The 23,874-nt window shown below is 36.4% G+C and overlaps 4 protein-coding genes across 4 annotated transcripts in view; 2 read left to right on the top strand and 2 right to left on the bottom strand.

Annotated features, from left to right (window-relative positions):
• Window positions 1-1,239: 1,239 nt before the first annotated feature.
• On the top strand, window positions 1,240-4,362 carry LOC147484015 (RNA-binding CRS1 / YhbY (CRM) domain protein). The gene is given in 4 exon segments (XM_086580696.1): window positions 1,240-1,721; window positions 1,724-1,780; window positions 1,881-2,282; window positions 3,818-4,362. Coding segments are annotated over 4 exon segments (1,215 nt in total). The 5' UTR covers window positions 1,240-1,388; the 3' UTR covers window positions 4,241-4,362.
• A 7,349-nt stretch (window positions 4,363-11,711) lies between these two features.
• LOC147484014 (fructokinase-2-like) lies at window positions 11,712-13,890 on the top strand. The gene is made up of 4 exons (XM_086578322.1): window positions 11,712-12,265; window positions 12,679-13,008; window positions 13,246-13,362; window positions 13,601-13,890. The coding sequence occupies exons 1-4, from the start codon at window positions 11,846-11,848 to the stop codon at window positions 13,727-13,729; spliced, it is 996 nt and encodes a 331-aa protein (XP_086434448.1). The 5' UTR covers window positions 11,712-11,845; the 3' UTR covers window positions 13,730-13,890.
• Window positions 13,749-23,874, bottom strand: part of LOC147484013 (putative F-box protein At3g17620) — a 17,147-nt gene continuing 7,021 nt past the window's right edge. Inside the window, exon 3 of the mRNA XM_086578317.1 lies at window positions 13,749-14,687. The gene's annotated coding sequence lies outside the window, so the exon portion shown is untranslated. The remainder of the gene's footprint in view (window positions 14,688-23,874) is intronic.
• The window catches only part of LOC147484012 (putative F-box protein At3g17480), a 22,137-nt gene continuing 17,054 nt past the window's right edge, over window positions 18,792-23,874 (bottom strand). The window contains exon 2 of the mRNA XM_086578315.1: window positions 18,792-20,357. Within this exon, the coding sequence (XP_086434441.1) occupies window positions 19,123-20,337 (1,215 nt within the window). The 5' untranslated portion in view covers window positions 20,338-20,357 and the 3' untranslated portion in view covers window positions 18,792-19,122. The remainder of the gene's footprint in view (window positions 20,358-23,874) is intronic.

The raw sequence follows: 23,874 nt of genomic DNA, 5'->3' as shown, positions 1-23,874 counted from the left end.
ATTTTGAAAGGGTTGGACTACAACTCAGAGGTACTATATAGTTTCTATGATCAAAAAGAATTCTATGACCAAATAAGATCATTAGTTGTGTAGGTTAGTTCAATATATTGTTTGTTTTATGAATTAATATTGTTTCTACAAATAAGAGCATCTCTAGGTGGCCGCATCACCTGTAGATTTGCTTACAATTCTCGGATTTTTGGTGGATTCCAATTCTAGGTGAAAACATTCACAGTCACATCACTTGCTTAGTCGCATCTTTGGATGTAAAATTGCGATTTCGGATGCAGATGCGGTGCGACAGTGGTAATGTCGTGCGTCATTGCAAATATTGTATGTGTGTGTGTTTTTTTTATAAACTTAGGGCGACATTGGGAGTGTCGCGCGACAGTACCAATAGCACGTGGGGTGAAAGTTGCTGCCACCTAGAGTTGGTCAAATTTTGAGGAAAGTTTTGTCAAATTTTAGAAGCAAATCTGCAGGTGATACTACCACCACCTAAAGATGCTCTAACGTGTCTAATTGTATAATTGTATGTACTTTTTATTTATCTCTTATTTATATTTTTTTTCTATAATAAAAAAGTACATGTGGAATGTCAAATAGTCTTAATAAATGTCACATGGCTTATATTAATTAGAGGAGTATGCATTACCCATGAAGTTAATTTTCTTTTTAGTTGAAGTGGACCCATCAAATGCATGATGTTCAAGTGAAATAGCTACCAAAGCACCAAATTACAAATAGATCTATAGTAGTCCTAACTCCTAAATACTTCCCCCCTTAACACTATAAGCAAAATTGACAATTTAGGGAATAGTCAAACCCTTGAGATACATGGAAAATTTCAGTTTTGCCTAGACTAATACTTACTTTTTGTGCAAGAATTCAAGGTGAGTCAGGACGTACTTTGGGCCCTCCTGGCTCCGTCACTGTGTGATATACACATACATAATAGTGTGTGCATATTAGTATACACATGGACAGTGCATATCATAAATGCATAGTGGTGTTTGCATGTATATTAGAAGATATTATAATTGGTATTAATAAAAAATAAATTGCTTATGTCAACCCGAAAATGTCACAATAGCAAAATTATTAATGATAGATGTTGATGGATCACCCTTTTTTTGTCCTAAAACCGTAATTATCAACCAGGCCTAAAACCGAAATTATTGGTCAATCAATTTACGTGTTTTGACATAAATTTATGTTACCCAGGGCCCAGGCCCAATCTATTTAGACTTGACGAACTTTAGCTCTGCGGTCTAATTTGGTCATCTCTAAAAATCAGCTCACAGCTCAAAATTGATCATTCTTCAATATGCTTACGTGCTGTTCAACAAAATGCCCCATAAACAAAATTTTATAGATAGTAAAACTATATGGCGTATCGTCTCTTTCGAAGTCTACGTAAAGCTTCTTCTATTGTCCATTTCTCCCTTTCCAAGTCTCAATCTATCATTTGTTCAACAAATAGTTTTAGTTTAGTTAAACTTAATGAATGTAACAATTTGTGGAGTTGTAGAAATTATAGTCATGGGCTAGTAAACTTGGTTATATCAGAAGGAAAACCCAAGTTTGAAACACATATAACTGAGCCACCAAAGAAGGAGAAATGGAAAACAAAGAAGAGACTGAAGATGCAGAGGAAGAGAGAGAAATGGAAGAGACAATCAGCTAATAAAAGAGACCCAAGGTGTCTTGGTGTCAAAGGGAAAAAAAGAAGCACAAGTTTCAGAATGCTGAAGACAGGATCAAGTACAAGATTGAACAGGTCTGTAAATGTGTTTTGCCTATGTTTATACAATTGAAGGCCCTTCTTTTTGAGCCATGAGAAATGAGAAAGATAACTTTTTTTTTATTCCTTGTTGCAGGCCAAAATCAAGGAAGCCTTACTGATTGAAAGACTGAAGAAGTATGAAGTTCGTAGAAGTGAAGGTCCTGTTGTTGAGCCGGAACACCTTAGCGGTGAGGAAAGGTTCTACATGAAAAAAATGGCACAGAAAAGGTCCAACTATGTACCAGTTGGCCGAAGAGGAGTGTTTGGTGGTGTTGTTCTTAATATGCATTTGCACTGGAAGAGACATGAAACTGTCAAGGTCATCTGCAAACCTTGTAAACCTGGTCAAGTACATCAATATGCAGAAGAGATTGCTAGACTGAGTGGAGGAACTCCAATTCAGATTATTGGGAATGATACGATTATCTTTTACCGAGGGAAGAATTATGTTCAGCCTAATATTATGTCCCCTATTGACACTTTGTCTAAGAAGAAGGTATGGTTTCCATCTTGTTTAATTTTTCCTGCCAAAGATTTCGTCATTTTAACTTATGCGTGCACTTGGTAGATGTCTCTCATTGCATGTTGGCCCATGTTAATCTTCAATTTCCAATTTGAAAACGCATGGGCTTTGTACAGCATGTGAAAACGAAAATATGATCTGCACCCCATGTAAAATATGATTTTGTTAGATAGATTAGATCATTATTTGCAGTGTTGGAGTTCCTCAGTTGCGAACACATCATTTTCTGGTATTCAAATATTTCTCAGGTCATATTTTATTCACTCTTACTTTTCCTCTGTCATTCCATACATTCTTTTTACATTAGTATGTGAAAAGACTAAGTTGCCTTTGGTTCATGTACAATCAAGTGAGCAGTTTTTCCACAATTCCACATCATCATGCACCACTGCTCAGAGACGCTGTATCGTGTCTGTATACTTTATTGAGCTTGTTAGTTGTCTCACAGCACTTCTCCGTACATGTGACCTTCAAACCGAAGTCTTGGTTAACATCCTTGTTCTATACATTATACCAGTGTTTTGTTTTGATCCTGATCTTTAATGTTACCCACATGTCAGACCCAAATTTATCTACAAACACCAGGTGCCTCCTCCAGCCAACAATTATGGATGGAAATCGTGGCATTAGCTGATTAAGTGATCAACAGGATATGGTGCAGTTGTATACAAACTTTTTCTTCAATTTTATTGAATTTGCAAATCAAGGCTGTTTTCCTTACTTGATAGACCTCTTTTGATCACTTCATGGTTAACAGCCTCTGCATCGGCTCTATGTTCTATCGTACTATGAACTACCCCTTCCATGTTATTTAAGGTAGGCCTTGCTGCCACAGCTGCAAAGGCCTTTCTCAAGTACCTCAAGCCTTGTCTACGCAGCTGACCTTGAATAGCTCGAGGGAGGAAGATAATCATTAGGCAAACACGCCTCTTTTTGTTTTGGCAAGTATTTCTGCTAAAGAATAGCAGTTTCCTGAGGACAATTTCCCAACTTGCGGTCCATGGAGTTTGTGCAGCACATGCTGAAACAGTAACACCTCCTCAAAATGAAGGATCACTTTTCCTTCCGGAACCGAATATTCTACCTCGTTCAAGGACCTCAAAGGTGACGACTGGTTTTCATCTTTTCGATCATTAGATTTCATGTTGATAAAGGATGGAGTGATCCTTCATCAACTCACAGCAAGCATTGACCACCTCTCTGTGGAGTTGGCACTTGGCAGCACAATCAATTCGTCCTGTTCTTACCCCAACATAATGTCTCTTATTTGTTTCGAGCCACATGGCCTCTGTGTATATCTCATTGGGAAACTGAATAATTTTCTGTATTATCCTTTTTTTTTGCCCTTATTGTCTGAATAACTCTCTTGCATGATCTCATAAACTCTTGTTAGTTTGCGTTCAAAAATCTTGTTGAACAACTGAATCTTGTTACCGAACATTTTTATCATTTGGACGTAATTTTTTTTTTATGTCGTATATCTTATGAAACGGTTTGATGTTTTCTAGGCATTGGAAAAATCCAAGTATGAGCAATCACTTGAATCTGTGCGGCGCTTCATTGCTATAGCGGAAAAGGAATTAGAACTTTATTATAGGCATATCGCGCTTTATGGTGACCCAAATGAGCGTTCTGCATATACAGCTTCTACCAGTGTGATAAAAGGTTTTACCAAACCACAAAATCTGGGTTTATTCACGGAAAGCGTCAATTCAACTAGCGATGGTTCCTTATCAGAACTTTCTGATGTGGAATTCTATTCTAAAGAACAGCATACAGGAGTTGATTCTGAAGATGGTGACTTGTCTGGAACTGGAAGTGATCTTGAGAATGCAAGTTCATCAAGTTCTTATGTTCATTCCGATGATGAAGAAAGCACCACCGAATTACATGAGAGTTCTAGCATAGATTCACCATCAGTGGTGAGGTAGATCGCATTATGATTATTAAGATTCATTAGGTGCCGGAGATGTAAAATGAAGAGATGTGATTGATTATTTCTGAAAACATTTCCTTCCACACAAGAAATCCTATAGAACCTCCTTAACGAAAAGTTGATATAAACCATTAATTCACCGATCAAAAGGGGAAAAAGAGGATACCACAATGTGTACTTCAGGATTCTACCAACTTGATGAGGGTACGACGCTTCAAAATGTTACTTCCTGTCCACAAAGGTCAGTACTAAAAAGTATGAATTTTATGAACATGAAATACATGAAACAGTCAAACATAAATTTTTGATTATTTTTTTCAATAATAAATATAAATTTGAAATTTTAGGTGCACCAAAAATGTTAAAAGTATTTTTCTCTAGAGAAATACAATCACCACAAGGAAGTGTTGTTTGTTACAAACAACAATCAAACGATAAAGCTCTATATTAAGGACGGGTCATCTCCTCTCTCTGATTGTTGCTCATGCAGTCACTTAGTCGTTATGGCTTTAGTGAAATCATAGAACTTTTGATGACCAGTCTAAAGGTGTCTATGTCTAGCTCATGGTTAAATGCAAGTTATTTATGTGGGATTGGGTGTTGTAGACTTGTAGTTACCAAGGGGATTAAAACGGGAAGATCTTGTATTTAGATGGGATGGGCCGTGATTGAGACTTAGCTTTTGTATGTTTGGAACTTGGCTATAACACTACATCACTATGATTATTAATAGAATATTGTTTTCCTGATTAAAAAACAAAAGAGAAAGCCTCTATATTGGTGATTGGTCGAATTATAACCATTAAAGTAACAGTGATAGAATGAGACGTGAAGGGTTTGTAATTCGGTAATACAGTTGGGCCTTAGGTGTTTAGTATAGGTGGGCCTGGAAAGAATCCGAAATACTGTGACCCGGTTGTTCTTATCCATTTTGTGGACCATAATTAATACGCAGAATATCTCTGGAGCTTTCTCCTTCCCAATACATTCAAGGTTCCAACTCCCAACAAGGACTTGTTTGTCATCTTAGTTTCTAACTTTCTAAGAAGTTCTTAAAAAAAATCATAGAGATCTGTCTATTCAATAGATTAAGAGCAATATGTTACTCAATTCTACACTGTTAATTAATTTAAACCACTGACTCAAACTAGTCAGATCTTCATATATAAAATGTTAAATTGAATTCTCATATTTTTTATATTGGTTTTGATTTATATTTCCATTTGGTAACAAGTCTTTATCACATAAGTCTATATTGGAGCTGTTGAGTGATTTTGAGCCTTATTATTGTTGAACCATGCTAGTCAATACTTGGTTGAGTATGACTGATATGTATGCATGTCTGGTACATCCGAAACTGCATCTTGAAAACATATTTACATTTTTAGGATGTTTCATATTGCCAATACAGGGGAATGTATTAGCTGGGGGTGTTTGTCTGACAGGATTTTTGGAATATTAAGAGCATTTTTAGGAGTGATACCAACCTAGCATCAAACACCAAATTTCCAATAATTTGGTGTTTTTTCAATTTCAGGAGAGTCACATGTTGATGAAAACACCAAACCAAACATCAAATCGGCCAATATTTGGTTTCAGCTTTGGTGTTGTATCAAATCTCTCACGCGATTTTGGAGAAACTGTGCGGTTTTTCTAACACCGCATGGGCTTGGGCTTGGGCTTTTACGGCGCGGTTTTGTCAAAACCGAAACCGCGTGAGATTGGTGAAAGAAAAAAAAAAAAAGAAATATTGATGTCGTCATTTGATATTAAAAACCGAAAATTTTGATGTTCATTCTAAAAGATGGTTGGTGTTTTTTTAGTTTGGTGTTTGGTTTGGTTCAAAATTTTGGTATTTTTTTGGTTGCTCTCCTAAAAATACTAAAAATACTCTAAGTTGCAATTCTTGTTACATTTGCATAGCGTCTTTCAAATTTCTTGTGACCTTTTGACATGGAGGCTTTGGGTCTGAATTATGGAAATAGTCTTCTCGCATGCAGCTTCCAGACTCAAGAGTCAAGACTATGTAAGCCTTTGTCTTTATCCGCTCACCGGGAGGAATACACACAGCTAGCGCCTTTGTCTCTCAAACCCAAATTGTTATTGTTACTATTCTCATTATTATTTTTAGAAGTAGGACCAAAATTCTCTAGTGCGTCGCAGTAGCCATTTGGCATCGTGATTCGTGAATGTTCATTGAAGCAAAGTTACTTTTATCGGACCCTACTTTTATATTGTTAGGTGAAACATGGTCCAAACTCCATCCACCCCACCCCACCATTGTACCAACAAATGCAGCTAGTAATTCTCGTGTATTAAGCAACCTTCATTAGCCAGTGAGAGGAAGGAAGGTGGGGGTAGGGGTGGGGGTGGGAAGAATGATGGAATTATGATTAAACTATTCAAGTAACTCAAGTGGTTGACATATGTAATCTCGTGCTATGTGATATATGTATAAAATAAATTAAATCAAATTAATTCTCACTTAATACAAGAATGAATTGTTATGTTAATTATACATTTATTTTGAAAAGTGTGATTATATTATATATTTTGCAACCAGTATCATGTGGGGTTTGATAAAAGTATAAAACCATGGATGTGACCCACCAGATAAAATGAAATACCATGGGCGCGCGTGCCTTCATGACTTCAACCTCCATTTTCCTTAGAAAATAGGCTTAATTTTACCCAAAACTTTCAAACCGGTTTTCCTGGGTTTCACAGGAAATTTTAGGTTTAGTATATATATAAAAAAGGCAAGGCTCCTTTGTGATCAATGTATAAGATGAGCACATAAATATTATAATTATTTCTATAATAATAATAATATTGTATTTATTGCTTTGAAACGTAAGCGATGGTGATCTTCGACACACTCATAAAAACACTCCCATGTCCCATAGCTAACTAAAAGGTCTTGTCATATTCCAACCCAACAACTCTCTCAATCTAATAATATTTTCCAAATTCAAGTGAAGGGGATTTTGGACACTCATAAAAACACTCCTATGTCCCATAGGCCATAGCTAACTAAAAGGTCTTGTCATATTCCAATCCAACCCAACAACTTTCTCAATCTAATAATATTTTCCAAATTCATTTGGAGTATTTCCAAAAAAAACAAACAAACGACTTTGTAATTTTGCATTTTATAATTCAAAATCATTAGTTGTTGATCAAGACTTAGGCTGGACAAAAAACGTAGATATTTGTACTTGTCTATTATAGTAATCCAAAGTACAATAATCCTTTGAGTTCTCCTATTAATCAAATTTTGATTTTGATTTTTTTTTATTTATCCTCATTACTTTTGAGTAGATGCTTATGTTTATTGGTAAGAGAAATGTTGCTAGAGAGGTAAATTATTAGAGAATAAATTAATAACACTTTTTATTTTTATTTTCTTTAGTTTCAAGCAGTGTTCACAATCCCAAACGGAATATCAAAATTCCGTTGGGATGTTTCGTTTAAAAAAAAATGGAAAAAACAACGTAGGGTCGTCGAAATATTGATGATTCCAAAATTAGTCGAAATCAAAATATGACATGGATCGGAATATTGTGAATTTCGGTTTCCCATAATTCTGATAATTCTGAAAGCCCGAACTATGGTTTCAAGTGAAGAACGTAGAGTATTTAGGATTTAGTATACGGTACTTAATAGTCACACGATGTATATTCTAATAAATGATTTGTTTTATTTTGGGTGCGCCTAATAAAACAATTGTAATTTAGAAATCTAAACGTTTCTAAAATAAATTTATTTATTTATTTTAAAATTGAGGTACATGAGTGTTTTTATAGGTGTGTCCAAGATCACTCTTAATAAATAGACTCCCAAGCCTTCAATTTATTCATTCATTTATGTCGGTTTTTCTCAAATGTCTATAGAAAAATATTTGAGATTATTATTATTATTATTTTTTGTTTTTACTTATGGCAAACTTATTTTAAATTTGATATGGCGGGGTTCGATCCATAGACCTTTAGTATTATCACCCAAAGGTTTTACGAACTTTGCTGAGACTTCATCAAACATTAAGTGCAATTTTCTGCTGGCAACACTTCGTAGGCACAGTATACTCTAGCTCGTTGATTGAGCTTGATTTTGCAACTTAATATGTTTTAATGTTTTCATTAGTTGTTAATTTGTGTAAGAACTGAGATCATCAAATAGTCCTATGCATAGTATAAAATATCGCGATATATACGATATATATATCCATATTTCAACAAAAGATAAGTAAATATCGCGATATGTTTAGAGATATTTACAACTGTAAATATATGTGATATTTCGATGATATTATCGATATTTTAGGATATATTGCGATATTTGTGGATATTTTGTGTATGTAACAATTTTATTTATTTTTAAGTCTGGTCTTTTTCTTTTCTTTTATCTATTTTTAGTTCGTAAACATATCTTGGAGGAAAGATTGCTTTTATTGGCAACTTTGACCGATGCCCTCTAGAGGGAGCCAACCGTTGACTTGCTAACAGAAGTAACATGGGCGAGGTGGGGAGCATAGATCCACCGGCTATCCTCAATTCTGAGGTGGTGGTGGCAGATCGAGCAGCTACACAACTTGCAAATCCTAACCCTTATGGTTTTAGGTTGTGGAGCTCTTTATTCAACACTAGCAAGAATTCTAAGCTTCAACCTAACCTAAAGAAGGTATTCCCTAAGTTTACTAATGGCATAGCTGAAGTTCCTCCTGAAACAATGGAAGAAGGGGTTAGTATTTGGAAGGAATATATGGTTGGGTATTTTGTGGAGAAAAGATTATCCTATCCATTTGTTAAGGAGGCTGTGAGCAAACAGTGGAAATTAAAGGGTAGTTTTGATATGCTTGCTGATAGAGAACTATTTTAATTTACTTCAAGTTCATCAATGATGAAGATCGTCAGTTTGTTATTGAACATGGTCCTCTATTCTTAGCTGGTAGAATTTTTGTTGTAAGACCGTGGTCGGAGTCCATTGAACTACACAGAAAAACAATCAACTCCGTCCCAATTTGGGTTAAGGTTGACTTCCCAAAACAGTTGTGGACTGACAATGGTATTGGATTTATCTCAAGTATAATTGGGGAACCCATTTGCACAGATGATGCTATAGCAAACAGGGTAAGGTTAAACTATACTCGTTTTTGTGTTGTCGTCAATACTGACTTTAAATTCCCCGCGTCAATTACGGTCAATATGGGGAATGGAAATAATGCTGATATTAGCTTAGACTATGATTGGATTCCATTAGTTTGCAAGCACTGTAATACATTTGGTCATACTGATGCAAAATGCTCGAGGAAGGAGGAACAAGGATGTACAACCCACTAAAAAAGCCCCACTAATCAAGACAAAAAAGAAACCACAGCAGAGATGGACACCTAATAAGTACATGTAGCAAGGTCAATCTAGCTATGTGAGAAGTGCCGAAGGTATCCCACTACAAGATGGTGAGGAAGAAAATCCTGTCATAGTGGTTGATGACCAGCAAGCCGTAGAAATACAAGCTGAAAAGGGCACTGAAGAGACTGAAAATGCAGTACTTACGGAACAAGACGCTCTTGGGTTGGTGGTTCATAGTGATGAACCTCTTCTCCAAGGGGATGTGAACCTTGATATTGGCGCTCATGGTGTCCCCCATATTGAAGACCAAGATGGTACTATTCAACCATCTCTTGTTGAGGAACCCATCAACTTGATAACGTCCACTATTGATCCTCCTTGCTCAAGATTCGAAGCTATCAGGGAAGAGGAGCAAAGAGAATTCACTCCGGTATTGAGCAAAAAGAATGCAAAGGCTAAGAGAGCTAGTGGGTGGAAACAATCTCATATTTCTCCACCAATTACTAGAAGCAAGTCTTGTATCAGCAACAACACGACAACAATTTATTCTGCAACTCTAGTCGAGGAAACGACTACGGTAACTAAAGAACCCCCTCCGAATGCGGTTAGGGGGTGCTTACCTGGTGAAATTAGTCCTACTCTAGCTATGATGAAGCAAGCATCCAAGGGAAAATACAAAGGTAAAAACCTTGATGGATACATTAAGGAGATTTGGGATGACACTCTTGGTTTAACATATGCTTGTTGTGAATGTGGGAATTTTTCTATGATTTTGAGAATGCACAGAAACATCTAAGGAAAGATCATCCGGTTTTAAATGACAAACTTCTGTTTGGTGGTAGATAGATATTTGTGTTGTTACACTTATGTGCACCCTAGTGGGTTATGTTTATGAGTGTTTCAGGATTGTATGGCTTATGACCTTAATCTTTGGGATCTGTAGTTCTCTTAGGTAGGAGATGTATCCCTTTAAAGATCATGCTCTTTGGGGATCTTGCAAGCTTTATGTCTTTGGTTCTATATATAGGTGGGGGTCTGGTTTAACTCCATAATCTTTAAAAAAAAAACAATTTTATTTAATATTTATCATTATATTTCAAATAAATGTATATCATGATGTATCAAGAAATATTCACAATATCTACAATATTTGTCGATATTTTAGATATATCTACGATATTTGTATATGAAACAATGTCAAATATCCCCAAAAAGAGAAATATATCCATGATACATATCCATAAATCAGGGATTAATATTTTACCATATCCTGATATTTTGTACTATGGTCCTATGACCAAACACTAACTTGGCTTTTATTGAGATAACATATCAGATGTCTGCTGAAATAGTGGTTTATTGACACTATTTATTAGTCATGACCAATTGGATGTTGAAGATCATTTTTGGTGCGCAATTATAAATTTGAATTGATTAATTTCACGATACATTTGAGTGTTGACAAATAAAATGATATAAATTTTAATTCCATTAAAAATCAGTTGACAAGTCTTGTAGTAGTATTAATTCCTTGCACTGGTTATGGGAGGTACATTTTCGTTTTTGGTAATGAGAAAAATTCCAATCTCAAATTCAATCTGTCGGATCGGTTTGTATTTATCCATTTGAAAAGACTACATTCATATGGCAACTAAGATTCTTCACCTCAATGATGAGGAACCTAAAGATTAGGCCTGCACTACCACGAGAATAGAGTACATCTATCCCGAGGATATTCTCATAGAGACGAGATCCGAGACCGTTGGATGTGTGATTCAACGGTCTGAAAATAAAAAACAAAAAACAAAATAAAAAACAAACTCACAATTTTTCTCTTTTTTTTTGTTTTTGATTTTCGGAACGTTGGATCACACATCCAACGGTCTCGGAACCTTTATTCCTATGAAGATATTATTCTGAATTCTTCTTAAAAATGAAAATCAATGAGAATATCTTCATAGGGATGAAAGTTCCAAGACTATTGGATGTGTGATCCAACGTACTAAAATCAAAAACAAACTAACGTTACCAAAACACAACAATGATAAACATAGAAAGTAAAACTGTACGCACAAATGCAATATTACAAAGTTATTATAAAATTAAGCCAACATGCACCTACCAATTATGACTCTCTCCCTTCACCAATTCCTCTCTGGATCCAAAAAAGTCTATAAAAAGTTACTTTCAAGTTTCAACTCTCTCTCCCCAAACTTCTAAAACTTCATTTCTATCTCTTTTCTCCCTTCATGGCTTCGAACAACGGTGACTTAAAACATGATAGTTCAAGTGGTCTGATAGTAAGTTTTGGAGAGATGCTCATAGACTTTGTACCAACTGTTTCTGGAGTTTCATTAGCAGAAGCACCAGGATTTTTAAAAGCACCTGGTGGTGCACCAGCTAATGTTGCTATTGCTGTGGCTCGACTAGGTGGTCGATCTGCTTTCGTCGGTAAATTAGGTGATGATGAATTTGGTCATATGTTAGCAAGTATTTTGAAAGATAATGGTGTCAACGGTGATGGGATCTTATTCGATAAAGGCGCCAGAACTGCGCTTGCTTTTGTCACTTTGAGATCTGATGGTGATCGTGAATTCATGTTCTATAGGAACCCAAGTGCTGATATGCTCTTAACTGAAGCTGAACTCAATGTCCAGTTGATTTCAAAGGTAAGTTACTGTGTGACATTTCCTATCTTATTATTCTCATATAATCTTATAGCAATTTTACTAGTAGCTAGTCTTGGTTAAGTTATGGATTATAAAGTTTGTTTATTTCGGCTTTAATTGGTTAAAATCAAATATACTCAAGTCATTTTAAATCTCTTTATTTAACAAATTTCTGTATATGATGTCGACCATTGAAAGACCATTTATAATCGGGAATTGTAATGTGGTTCCATTTAAAGACGGGTCACACAACCTGCTTACAGTTAGATCACTGGAAAAATATGCCATGTGGCTTTTTTTGGTGGCGCTTTGATGCTTTTAACTATATTAGTTTTGCACATAAATTGCATTAGTTAAACATTGGTGAGAATAATGAAATCTGATATTTTTTTGTGTGACTTAAATAAAATTAGGCCAAGATTTTTCACTATGGATCGATAAGTTTGATTACGGAGCCATGTCGATCAGCACATTTACGAGCCATGGAAATAGCTAAGGAAGCAGGTGCACTACTCTCCTATGACCCAAATTTAAGATTGCCACTGTGGCCATCGCCTGAGGAGGCTCGCGAGCAGATCATGAGCATTTGGGAAAAGGCAGATTTGATCAAGGTCAGTGATAATGAACTAGAGTTCTTGACAAATCGAGAGGTGGATGATGAAGCAGCATTGTCGTTATGGCATCCAGGACTAAAGCTTTTGCTTGTAACCCTTGGTGAAAAGGGTTGCAAATACTATACCAAGGTATACTAAACCCTCTTTTGATCCATGGTAGACTCTTTGGACTTTGAAATCAAGCACAATCCATAACCCAATGGATGATTTACAGGCTTGACCATGAGATTTCTATAACTGGCTTTATCCAAGCCCATGTTTCACAGAACCATCCAATTTATTTTTTGATAAAAGTAGGACCATCTAATTGTTACTGCAACCATTGATTAATCAAGCACTTTCGTGGTCTGTGCATCGGATAAACAGCATTTTCGTGGAGCTGTTGAAGCATTTGTTGTCAAGACAGTGGATACTACTGGAGCAGGAGACGCTTTCATTGGCTCTCTACTACGCAAGATTGTTGATGATCATTCTATTATTGAGGTAATGGTATTATCACTGGTACCTTTGTAACATAAAACATTGAGGCAAATAAAATGACTCACTTCTAATATGGTTTTACGATTACAAGTTTTAAGGAGCAATACCGTAACATTTTACCAACTATTAACACATTTAATGAGGCCCATTTTTATGTTAACAAGACTCGCCATTTTCACTAATTTCTTATTAGAGGACTATGATTGCTTCTTAAGTAGTGTTTTGTGATAATTGTTTGCAGGATGAAATAACGCTGAGGGAAGTACTAAAATTTGCAAATGCATGTGGAGCAATTACTACCACAAAAAAAGGGGCCATCCCTGCTCTCCCAAGTGAAGCAGAAGTGATCAAACTTATTCAAGGAGCATAAGCAATTAATGAAAGAGCCATTTTGTTTTCTTTTTAAAGTTTTGATTAATCTCTTCAAAATAAGATATATTTGTGCAGCTCTTGGCTCAAAAATATGTATTGTATCTGGTTATTTGGTTAACTCTATCCTTTTCCTACATTATGATGGAAGATTTGTGTGCATGAGCATTGGCTTCAGTAGCAGGAGTGTACTTGAAATTAAGTTGGTCAGGGTTGCTTTTATGTGGGGGAGGTGGGGATTTGGGGTTATAGCTAGGTAGATATCAAATTTTCTGCAAAATGGTTTATTTAGTCAATGATGTACTGGCATCCGATTTGGAAGTTCCATATCTAAGAACTATTCCTCCATATATTCTCACAGGTTGTCCCCGGCACCCCTTCATCATCATCTTCTTCTTTCTTCAAGCTCTATCTCGGGGGAAATCACGGCACACGGCACACCTTTCACCATCATCCCGTCTCTAACTGCACTACTATTTGGTGCGTGCATCCCCTAAAAAATTGGCTCAATAGAGCGTGCTTCAACGGTAATTCCGTTCCACCTTGACCATACAACTAATGAACATCCAGCACACCAAACAATTTTTATTATGCTAAGAGATTATGTAAGTGAACAAGTTTCATTCACATGACAATACAAAACAATCAATGTACCAACTCCCAAATCATCCCATTCAATATATGAGCGTGACTATAATCCCGGTAGTTTTTTCCATGAGGCAGTATTTGTTGAATATAGAGAATAAACAATTGTTCCAGAATAAAACTTACAAGTTGGAAGAGCGCGAAGCCAAAGGCAGACGTCTTGTTTAGCTTTTGCAGAGCCACTCGTTTACGGATAGACTTCAACTCCTAAACAAACCTTGACAACATCAACACTTTCCCTGCTGGCCAGTATTTCATCCGGTACTAAGTCTTTGGGTGCAAACAAAGCTCTTTCAAGAGCCACGCCCCATTAGCTGAAATTTGCATATGAACGAAAACAAAGATTAACAGCAATCCAAATGAAGCACAAATGCACAATACAAGTAAAACCCAATGATACACTTTCTAGATTGTGAACTCAAAACCCAAGGAAAAAAAGAAATACAGGATTAACATAAGGAAAAGGTTTACATTATCCATTTCCCGAAGGATTTTTTAATTAGCAAAATCAAACAAACACAACCAAAAGTGCATTCTAAAAGAAAAAACAGTAGAACTGATGTAGACTGCACTGATATTCAAAGTCCATGCAGCCAAGTGATCTGCAACATTTCAAAAATCACCCAGCATGAAGCTCTGAGCTGTAAAATTCACAAATACTCTGAGCATGAAACAAAGATTAACAACAATCCAAATGAAGCACAAATGCACAATAGAAGTAAAATCCAATGATATATTTTCTGGATTGTGAACTCAAAAACCGAAGGAAAAAAAAATAAAAGACAAGATTAACGAAGGAAAAGGTTTACATTATTCATTTCCCGAAGGATTTTTTAATTAGCAAAATCAAACAAACACAACCAAAAGTGCATTCTAAGAAGAAAAAACAGTAGAACTGATGTATGTAGACAACACTGATATCGAAAGTCCATACAGCCAAGTGATCTGCAACATTTCAAAAATCACCCAGCATGAGACTCTGAGCTGTAAAATTCACAAATACTTAAAATTGAGCCTTCCAAAGGGCTATTTGTCTACCAAAATTTAGCAAAGAGTATCCAAAGTTCATTATAAGGAAAAATGAAAATCACACTTGCATCCAAAGTCTATTAGTGAAAATCCCATTCTAGATGAAGACATGTGGAAAATATACCATTCTAGTTGGTTGAATAAATTTTGAAAAAGTTGTCAGTTGCTCGGCAAGGTAAGGTAATAAGTAGGGAAAGGTGCCTTGCTTCCCTGGCTCAACAGGAGAAGCCGGAAATGAACAAGAAATTCACTCCAGCTAGAAGAGATCGCTTGCTAGCAGCTCCCTCCCCAAAAGGCTAGACGCAACTGTTTAAAGACAGGTGGTTTCCAATTTATACGAACCTGAGATAGAGATTGTGGTTCTGCAATTGGTTCATTTGCCTTATGGACGTGAGGGGTAGGAAGCTGGAGGATTCTAGGATCGAGATCTGTACGGAGTTGAGGCCCTCTTAGAATCGGGGATCCAGAAGGAGGGCTACTTTAATTATTTCACGGATGGAATCATTAGACTAGTCTTACCTGACTAGATACTCAACTTTGACAATTGAGACTACATCACGGAACCAGTATAGGAACAGTCTGTATGGGCGTTCCATATTTGATGAATGACAATGCAGCGGCTTCCAGCAATTTCATGCCGGAAGCAGGATCCTCACTGTATGGTATCTCCGGGCGATGGCATTAGATTAAAGTCTCGATGGCCAACCCTTGGGACAACGAGCCGGTATCAAAGGCCGAACCACGATTGCGCGTCCGAAAGTGAAGCGCTAATAGAAGTGGATGGCTGAGAACTGTGAGCACACCATCTGTGCTAAAAAACTAGCCTGCCTTAATCTCATTATTTGTCACTATTCAAAATATGACCAACCGGAAACCGATTGCATCAGCTTGACTAAGTGCAACAGAACAACCACTCTTATTCGGGTCCACGAATCGTGAGCGAATGAGCATCTAAACAGATCTGCATACCTTGTATTTCTGACAATGCGGATTCCCATGAGAATTTTGTAGTGGGGAATGGTGAGCCTTCGGATTTTCACTCTATCATAAAAGAGGTTATCCATTCTGGACCCATCAAACCCCTACTGATCACAGGTCCACCTCCCCCCTACGAGAAAAAAGCGATGAAAGACGTGCTCTAGTCCCCCTTTGAAGGTGTCTTATAGCTGTGTGGCAAGAGCTCTCTCTTCTAGAGCCCTTCTCGAGTGGGGAACATGACAGATATAGGAACTACCGAAGGTACTAAAAGAAACAAGAACTTAGAATTGAAACAATCGACAAAGAAATGTGAGTTAATATATGTCCTAAAGTAAAAAGTATTATAAAAAATTCCATACCAAATGCTTCAAATAATGTGCCAGGAATGATGTGCGAGCTTACAATTTGGAGTTTGCATGGGGCACCTTAGAAGCCTCACCAGTAAGGGTTCAACACCATAGCCATAATCGTTCTAATTATGATAGTCCCTACTATCTTTCCTGCTTCAGTTCTACCAGTTGTGTCTTTTTAGTATATGCAATAGGCATGGGCCGATGTTCAAACACTTCATTTCATGGTCCCAAACCAAAACAATTGACATCAAGATTGAGATATGGTGGAAGTCATTTCCAAAAAAGAGGCATTCTAATTATATAATCCTATATCCCCAGTTCGGGAGATTTAATAATATGAAGATACCAATGACATAGTGGCATTTTACACTACGAATTAAAGCCATTGTCCCCGTGTACTTTAATGGCAGATGCTATTAGAAGGTGCAGGGGAGAATCCTAGAAAAGTGGAATCCAATATTAGCACAGGCGGCCACATTATTATGTCTAAGGAGGTCCCTGCCCCTGCTTGGAAGAAGCATTGCAAGGATTTTGAGAAGTAGGCCTATAGATGGGAGGAAGCTCTCAACCTTTAAGTGAAACCACAAGGACGAGGAAAGCCACCAGAGAGTACCTGGAGGGCAGGCCGAGATCTGGCTTGCCAGTCCAAAGGAAAGGGATTACCTAGACAAGGCAGGTCCTTGTATTAAAATAATAGGAGAAAGTTAGCCAACAAAATCTTGGGGTGGTGTTACTTTTAGTGTGATGGAGAGACTGGTCAAACGAAGGACAACATGTTACTTTCTGATGCACCAAGAGCTAAGCTCTCCCCCAAGAAGCACATAAACTAGTAGCATATTTTTGTTTTTTTTCAAGTTTGTCACTGGCACAACACAGCCCACTCAACATCAGAGTAAACACTTCTAAAGATGAAGTGGAAGAATAAAAAAAGACTCGGAAAAAAGTCCAATATAGCAGTGGATGATGAGAAAACAACAGCCTACTGAACAGAGCTACAATGGCTATAAACCAAACTACCAACAACTGCGACGCAGAGTGAGTTAGTCAAAGACTCTGATACCATGTTATATAGGAGTGGAGTTTAACTAATTGAGGAAAAAAGATAAGAAACACCCTCATTAAATTAGTAAAGAGCGTGACCAACTCTATAATATAAGCCTCAAGGATAAAAAGGAAAGAGAGGGAGGGGTGTTGGTACATAAAGTGAACATTACAATATTCAATATTTAATCAAATCTCACAAAGGTGTAAAACATTACTCAGAGTCGGTATTGCCAACTCGGGAAGCCTAGTCCGCACTACTTGCCACTACCACTACCATTGTCCATCAACAAATTTCCAAGTTTGTCCCCATCCACCGTGATTTGAAAATATATAGTTTCACGGGACCAAAAGGTGAAAATATTAGGCAAACGCCACCGACGGAAAAATAAAATAACGAACGAATACCCTAACACACTTTTACATATTGAAAGGATGTGATCTATTTAACTACCAATGCAAAAGTCAACCATTTAGATGAGAGGTGTATCTTGCGTAGTGACAAGGAGAATAAAATATAACATTTGTAAGGAGTTCATTAAGGGTTTTGCCAATAAGAGTAGTGTAAAATAAAAAGAGTAATCGCTTATTAAAAACCATACCCATTATCTCTAATGCATCTTTATTTCGTTCATATCTAGCAGGCTTTCATCTAGCATTTGGGAGATTCTCTTTTATCGTTCAACGAGGCTTGGAGTCATAGTAAAGCATGCCGAAAGGACATGTTAATCTCTCACGATCTCTCCCACTCACCCCTCTCTCACCCGCGGGGCAAGTGGTTGGCATAACACATTTCCTAAACTACTTTTTGGGCTATTTTGTAGGAAATGAATAGGAAGGTGTTAGATCATGAGGCTATGGGCCTAAATCTCCTAATTGTTTATGTCAGCTACTCTTAGAATGGGAAACAGGAAAGTCTTCACTAAGCGGATGACTTTCCAAGACTATGGAATTGGGATTCTATTTTGATGTAACTTCTAATAACTTGTCGGGGCTTCCAACTCACTAGCTTCAATTTCGAGCTAGTTTCTTGTTAGGGAGGCACACTAGGATGTCTTTGTATTCTTTGTACACAAACAACAAGTCTAAGACTCTTTGCAAGCAGAGAAAAACAAAAAAATAAAATAAAAATTAGACTAAAATATAGTCCCACTTCTTATTCATCTGTATTTTTTTAGTTGATTAATCACCACGGTCGAATCAAACCCCAAACCCCAAGCCACAAAACACAAGAAACTCAATCTCAGTTATTGTTTGGCAAATGATTTTGCCTAGATAATCATAAATTATTTTTTTATATCAAGCTTATGTGTCAAAAACAGTTTGAAAATTAAGAAACGAGATAGTGTCATACCACACAAGTTGTACTATTAGCTGCACCCTTTCCTCTGTCGATTGAGACTAAACTATCATTGTAGATGGCAACCTTGTAAACAATATCACTGCCCCAAGTTTCTTGGACTGGATACATTATGTTTTGGGTAAGAAAGTTGTAGATGCAAGGCTTGAACTCAGTTGTTAAGAAAAAATTATCTCCATTTCTCGAAAGCCCTATCGGACTAGATCTTACAAATGGTCCAACCTTGTACAGTTTAGTCCAAGATTCTTTGACGCCGTATTCATTCAACACCCAGACTTCAAAGTGGTTAGTACACATTTCATGGCTAAAGTCCACTTTATTGATTAATGCAAGATTATCCCTTAAAATAGCCAACTGTGGATAGGTATCAAACTTGACACCATCAACTTCCGGCAATGACATAGTTCCAAATACCTTGCTGCTAAAGTCGAATGAAAGAATAAAAGGATTGAATATCTCCCCATTGTCTGATTCGATAGGAAGACCTGTACTTGCAAACCAGCAATAAGAGCCATTACGGTACGGAGCTTTAGGATCACTACCGATATAATCAACACATAAAACACCAGTGTCTATAGTTGTCCAAGAATCGGTACTTAAATTGTACATTTCAGCTAGGGTTACACCAGGAGAATAAGGCAAAAGGAAAAACCTTACCACCATGTAATCATTGGTTTTAACATCAAAACCAAATCCAATACCGGAATACTTGAATTCATTTAGTGGTGGAGGAGGGAGTGGTGATTGTGGGAGAGCTGTACATTGTTTGGTTGCAGGGTTCCACAGAGAAACATTCATAATAAATTTACTATAAGTGCTGTCTGTGCCTTTAATATGTAGACAAACAATGCCGTTACATGCCACTATGTTTATCCTATAATGGTATAACACATGCAAGCATGGTAAATCCACTTGAGCAGTGACCTCAAACCGGTCACCAGAGCGCAAGTACAGGTTAATACCTCCACGGTTACGAGAAAAAGGACTCGATGTTACGAAATTGTAGTTGCTATACTGATGACTATGATGATTGAGATGTTGGTCGATAAAATTAGAGCTTTCAATGAGAATGCGCCAGGACTTACAGACAAATTTGAATCGCAAAAGAGACATCACAGGGAGACATACTAGAATTTGAAACACGACATCTTCAGGCAAAACATTATCATCATCACGACTCGACCTTGTTTCTCCTTCCATCATATTTCAATTATAATCCAATCCTTTGCCCAATTGAAAGGAATACAGTGATCTGCTCCGAGCCTCCGACCGATTTAGCAAAGCTGGTTTTTAAGATGGTACTCCCATCTAAAAAAGGCCCAAGTTTTGCTTTTATGCCGGCCCAAATTGTTGGCCCAAGCCCTAGTTCGTTGGCATTGTAACAACAAGAAAATGGGGCCAAAATCACTGTAGAGGACAGGGTTTTTAGAAACAACTCACAAAACCAAATTCCACGTTTTAATAACGAGAATTGCTAGCGTCCTGACCCTATAAAGGGGTAGGACCATTCTCACCCACTAAAAGACAAAATGAAAGACATGTTTACCTATTCGATATGTTTTATAATTTTGGTCGTCTTCTCAGGACTTCAACCAAAAACAAAGCCTCAATTTTTATACTTTCTCGATCTCCTTCTTTTCTCTCTCTTTTTCATTGGTATACATTGTAGAAAGATTTATGTGGTAGTTTCACTTCGGATCGTTACGGCACAAGTGCGAGTTGGTTGTCAAACTAAAGCAATCCCAGCAAGCACCACTTACAAAGATGAAAAAATAGAGGAGAGAAATTGAACATTTTATATTCCAGCATGATGCTAATCATATTCCAATTCGCAGCAAAGTAAACGCTTTTAACAAAGTCACAATAACCCAAAATGTTTCTTTACTAAAAAAAAGTATCAAATTTGAGAAATTTTTTCTCTATAAGTATTAATTTTGGGGGGTTTTCAAAGCTATGAGGAGAAGAAATGAATATGATAGTTGCCGAGATTTATTTCGTCACAAATGGGTTTCCGACCCATTTTTGGATCGAGTTTTGGAGAAACTAAAAGAGGAATGAAGAAGATACCGAGACTGCATAACTCTGTTTTCCCTCTATTCGATTTCTTTTCTTTTTTGTTTAAAGTTTGGAAAGATTGAACCGGTTGAACCATTACCCTCGTTTCCTTTCTCGTCTTTTAGCGGGTGAGAATGGTCCTATCCCTATATAGGGTCAGGACGCTAGTAATTCTCTTTAATAACCCACGGATTAAGGTAACAAACATATGCGTATATAATAAAAAAAAAAAAAAAAAAAAAAAAATTGGAGTTGGATATTTGATTATTTTATACATCAAAGCTTGAAATTATCACTTGAATGATAAATTTTGTAACGTGTGTGATTGATATATGTTCATGGAAATATAAAGATAATTGTTGTCACGTCACTAATTATATATGAAATATTATTATGCAAGAAAAGAAAAAAAAAATGAGTTTTAGTATTTAATAAATGATTAAAATTATTTAATAATCATAATAAATAAATAAATAACCGAAACCGTTTAAAAACTGTGGGTTTTAATGATTTTGGGTTGGTTTTTTTAAATCCCACACTAAAATCATTGAGAACCAATAGAACTGCAAATAGTAAAATTGAAACTGCTAAAACCCAACCTAGAACCGACCCGTTGGCACCCCTATGGGTGAGGACACTAGCAATCCTCATACTTTTTAGGTCTCCATTTTTATTTAATTACATAAGAACTCTTTCGATTTTCATTTTCATTGTTGTTGTTGTTGTTGTTGTTGTTGTTGTTGTTGTTGTTGTTAACAAATGGAAATTTTATTGATAACAAATTTCACAAATAATTAAGACAAACATGCAACAAGCTGCACCGCAAGTTTTTTATGAATGATAAATCCCAACTCCTTAAAAACAAACTCGTTAGAACCAGCTATTATTATGAAATTGTTCATTATTTTCTACAATCTCTTAAAGAACTCAATAGACTGTTTTTGTTTTTTTTTAAAAAAAAACACATTATGATTGATTGAAAAGAGTTTCAGAGTTTTTTAAGGAAGAAAAAAACACACACATTTGGGTAGAATTGAAAGATTTTATTTATTTATTTTTAGAATTTTAGGTCTTTCTTTGTAAGTTTCTAGGGTTTAATTAGTTGAGACTAGTATTCTAGCACGTGCCCACAACACGTTTTTTTTTAAAACAAAACAGGGAAAGTGGTGCTAAGGGTTTGACTTTAACAAAACGTTTTTATCGTTTTGTGCGAACGGTATTTTCTACGCCTCTTTAATAGTGTAGAATAGTTGAGATGTAGTTACTTAGTTAGTTGTGTCGCTATTGATAAATTTGTGGTGTCAATATGATTGTAAATCACCTTATCATGCCGCCCCAAAAAAGATATGATGGCTTCTACGTCGTCCCAACCAACATTAAGTTCCATTTATGTATGAAGCTTTATGATCAGAATCGATAGAATCAACAGGCAAAACAACATGTATAGCTCCAAGAATCTGTATTTAAGATGTAAATTTTAACCCGGCTCTCATCAAGAAAACCAAGCAAAATGAAAAATCTTACCACATTGTTGTAATATATAATTGGCTTTAAAATCATAGCCAAATCCAAGACACATGGAAAGAAATTCACCAGCTGGTGTGTAGAAGAGGGAAAAGTGACGATTCACCAAGAACTCCCCACTGTTTGGTTGCAAGATTCCACCGAGAAACTTTCAGAATACATACTCCAACTTTGTAGTTTAACTTATATATAACTAGGTATAACATGTGCCTTCGGCACAAATGTAATTATTTTCTTATCAAATAGCTTGCCTCCGCAACCTATATTTCTAATGCCAGACCCCGCTTGTAGCATAGTATATGCTAACATAAAACGAGGTCACAAATTCCCAACAATCGCAAAAAAAGAACAAAAAAAATATGCAAAAGTAGAGAAAAATGACAAAAATGTTCGTCAATAGTCCAAACTGATTCAATTGACACACTTAAATTCATTTTCTGCCCATTTTCTAGACGTTATTTACTTTTTTGTACATCAAGGGGCTTAGGACTCCTAAAATAAACACATCTGTAGTACTTGCAATAAGAAAAATATTCTGCATTGCTTTCATATATATATATATATATATATAGACAAATTCTACAGTACGCATGCTGTACGGGTACTCTGTCATCTGGGCTCTCCATCACACAGGGGATTCGTGTGCATTGCATGGCAGAGTCTTTATTCAAGGCTCTAGATGCCAGCGCAGCCATACAGCAGGTGCACTCTAGAACTGCTAATTTCTAACAAATAATATTACAGCTAGGGTTTCGTGTTATACTTTGGAATGCTTTACAATGATAGTGATTTATGTTGTTCCATTGCCTTTATCCAATCATCTTCAACGAAATGAATAAACCCTCCCTCAAGTTGATCTGACAAGTTGATTACCTGTTATCAATAAAAAAACCTGAGTACGAAGAAATTTGCAATACCATTTGGATGAAGAAAGCTTATGGTGTAGAGTCTGGATTCAGAGAGGTTAACCGCACAAGGTAAATTGTGTGGTTGCCACTCAATCGAGTTAGATCTTTTTCGGGATTTAGATTAGATAACGACTCACCCTGTTTTCTTCCTTGTCAGATCACCGAAAATATAGCAATCCCAATATTTTATTTTGGAAACTAAACTAAACAGTGACGGACAATGATCCAAATTCTTTTTAAAATTGTATCTGGT

The sequence above is a fragment of the Coptis chinensis genome, chromosome 8 (assembly GCF_015680905.1).
Source record: "Coptis chinensis isolate HL-2020 chromosome 8, ASM1568090v1, whole genome shotgun sequence".
In the NCBI taxonomy this organism is placed as follows: Eukaryota; Viridiplantae; Streptophyta; class Magnoliopsida; order Ranunculales; family Ranunculaceae; genus Coptis; species Coptis chinensis.
The sequence above is the reverse complement of the archived record's forward strand: the minus strand, read 5'-3'. Positions and strand labels throughout refer to the sequence as shown.

Coding starts and splice junctions, on each gene's coding strand:
- LOC147484014 (XM_086578322.1), top strand. CDS start 11,846: ATGGCTTCGAACAACGGTGACTTAAAACATGATAGTTCAAGTGGTCTG. Junction 12,266..12,678: donor ATGTCCAGTTGATTTCAAAG/GTAAGTTACTGT, acceptor AAATAAAATTAG/GCCAAGATTTTTCACTATGG. Junction 13,009..13,245: donor GTTGCAAATACTATACCAAG/GTATACTAAACC, acceptor TCGGATAAACAG/CATTTTCGTGGAGCTGTTGA.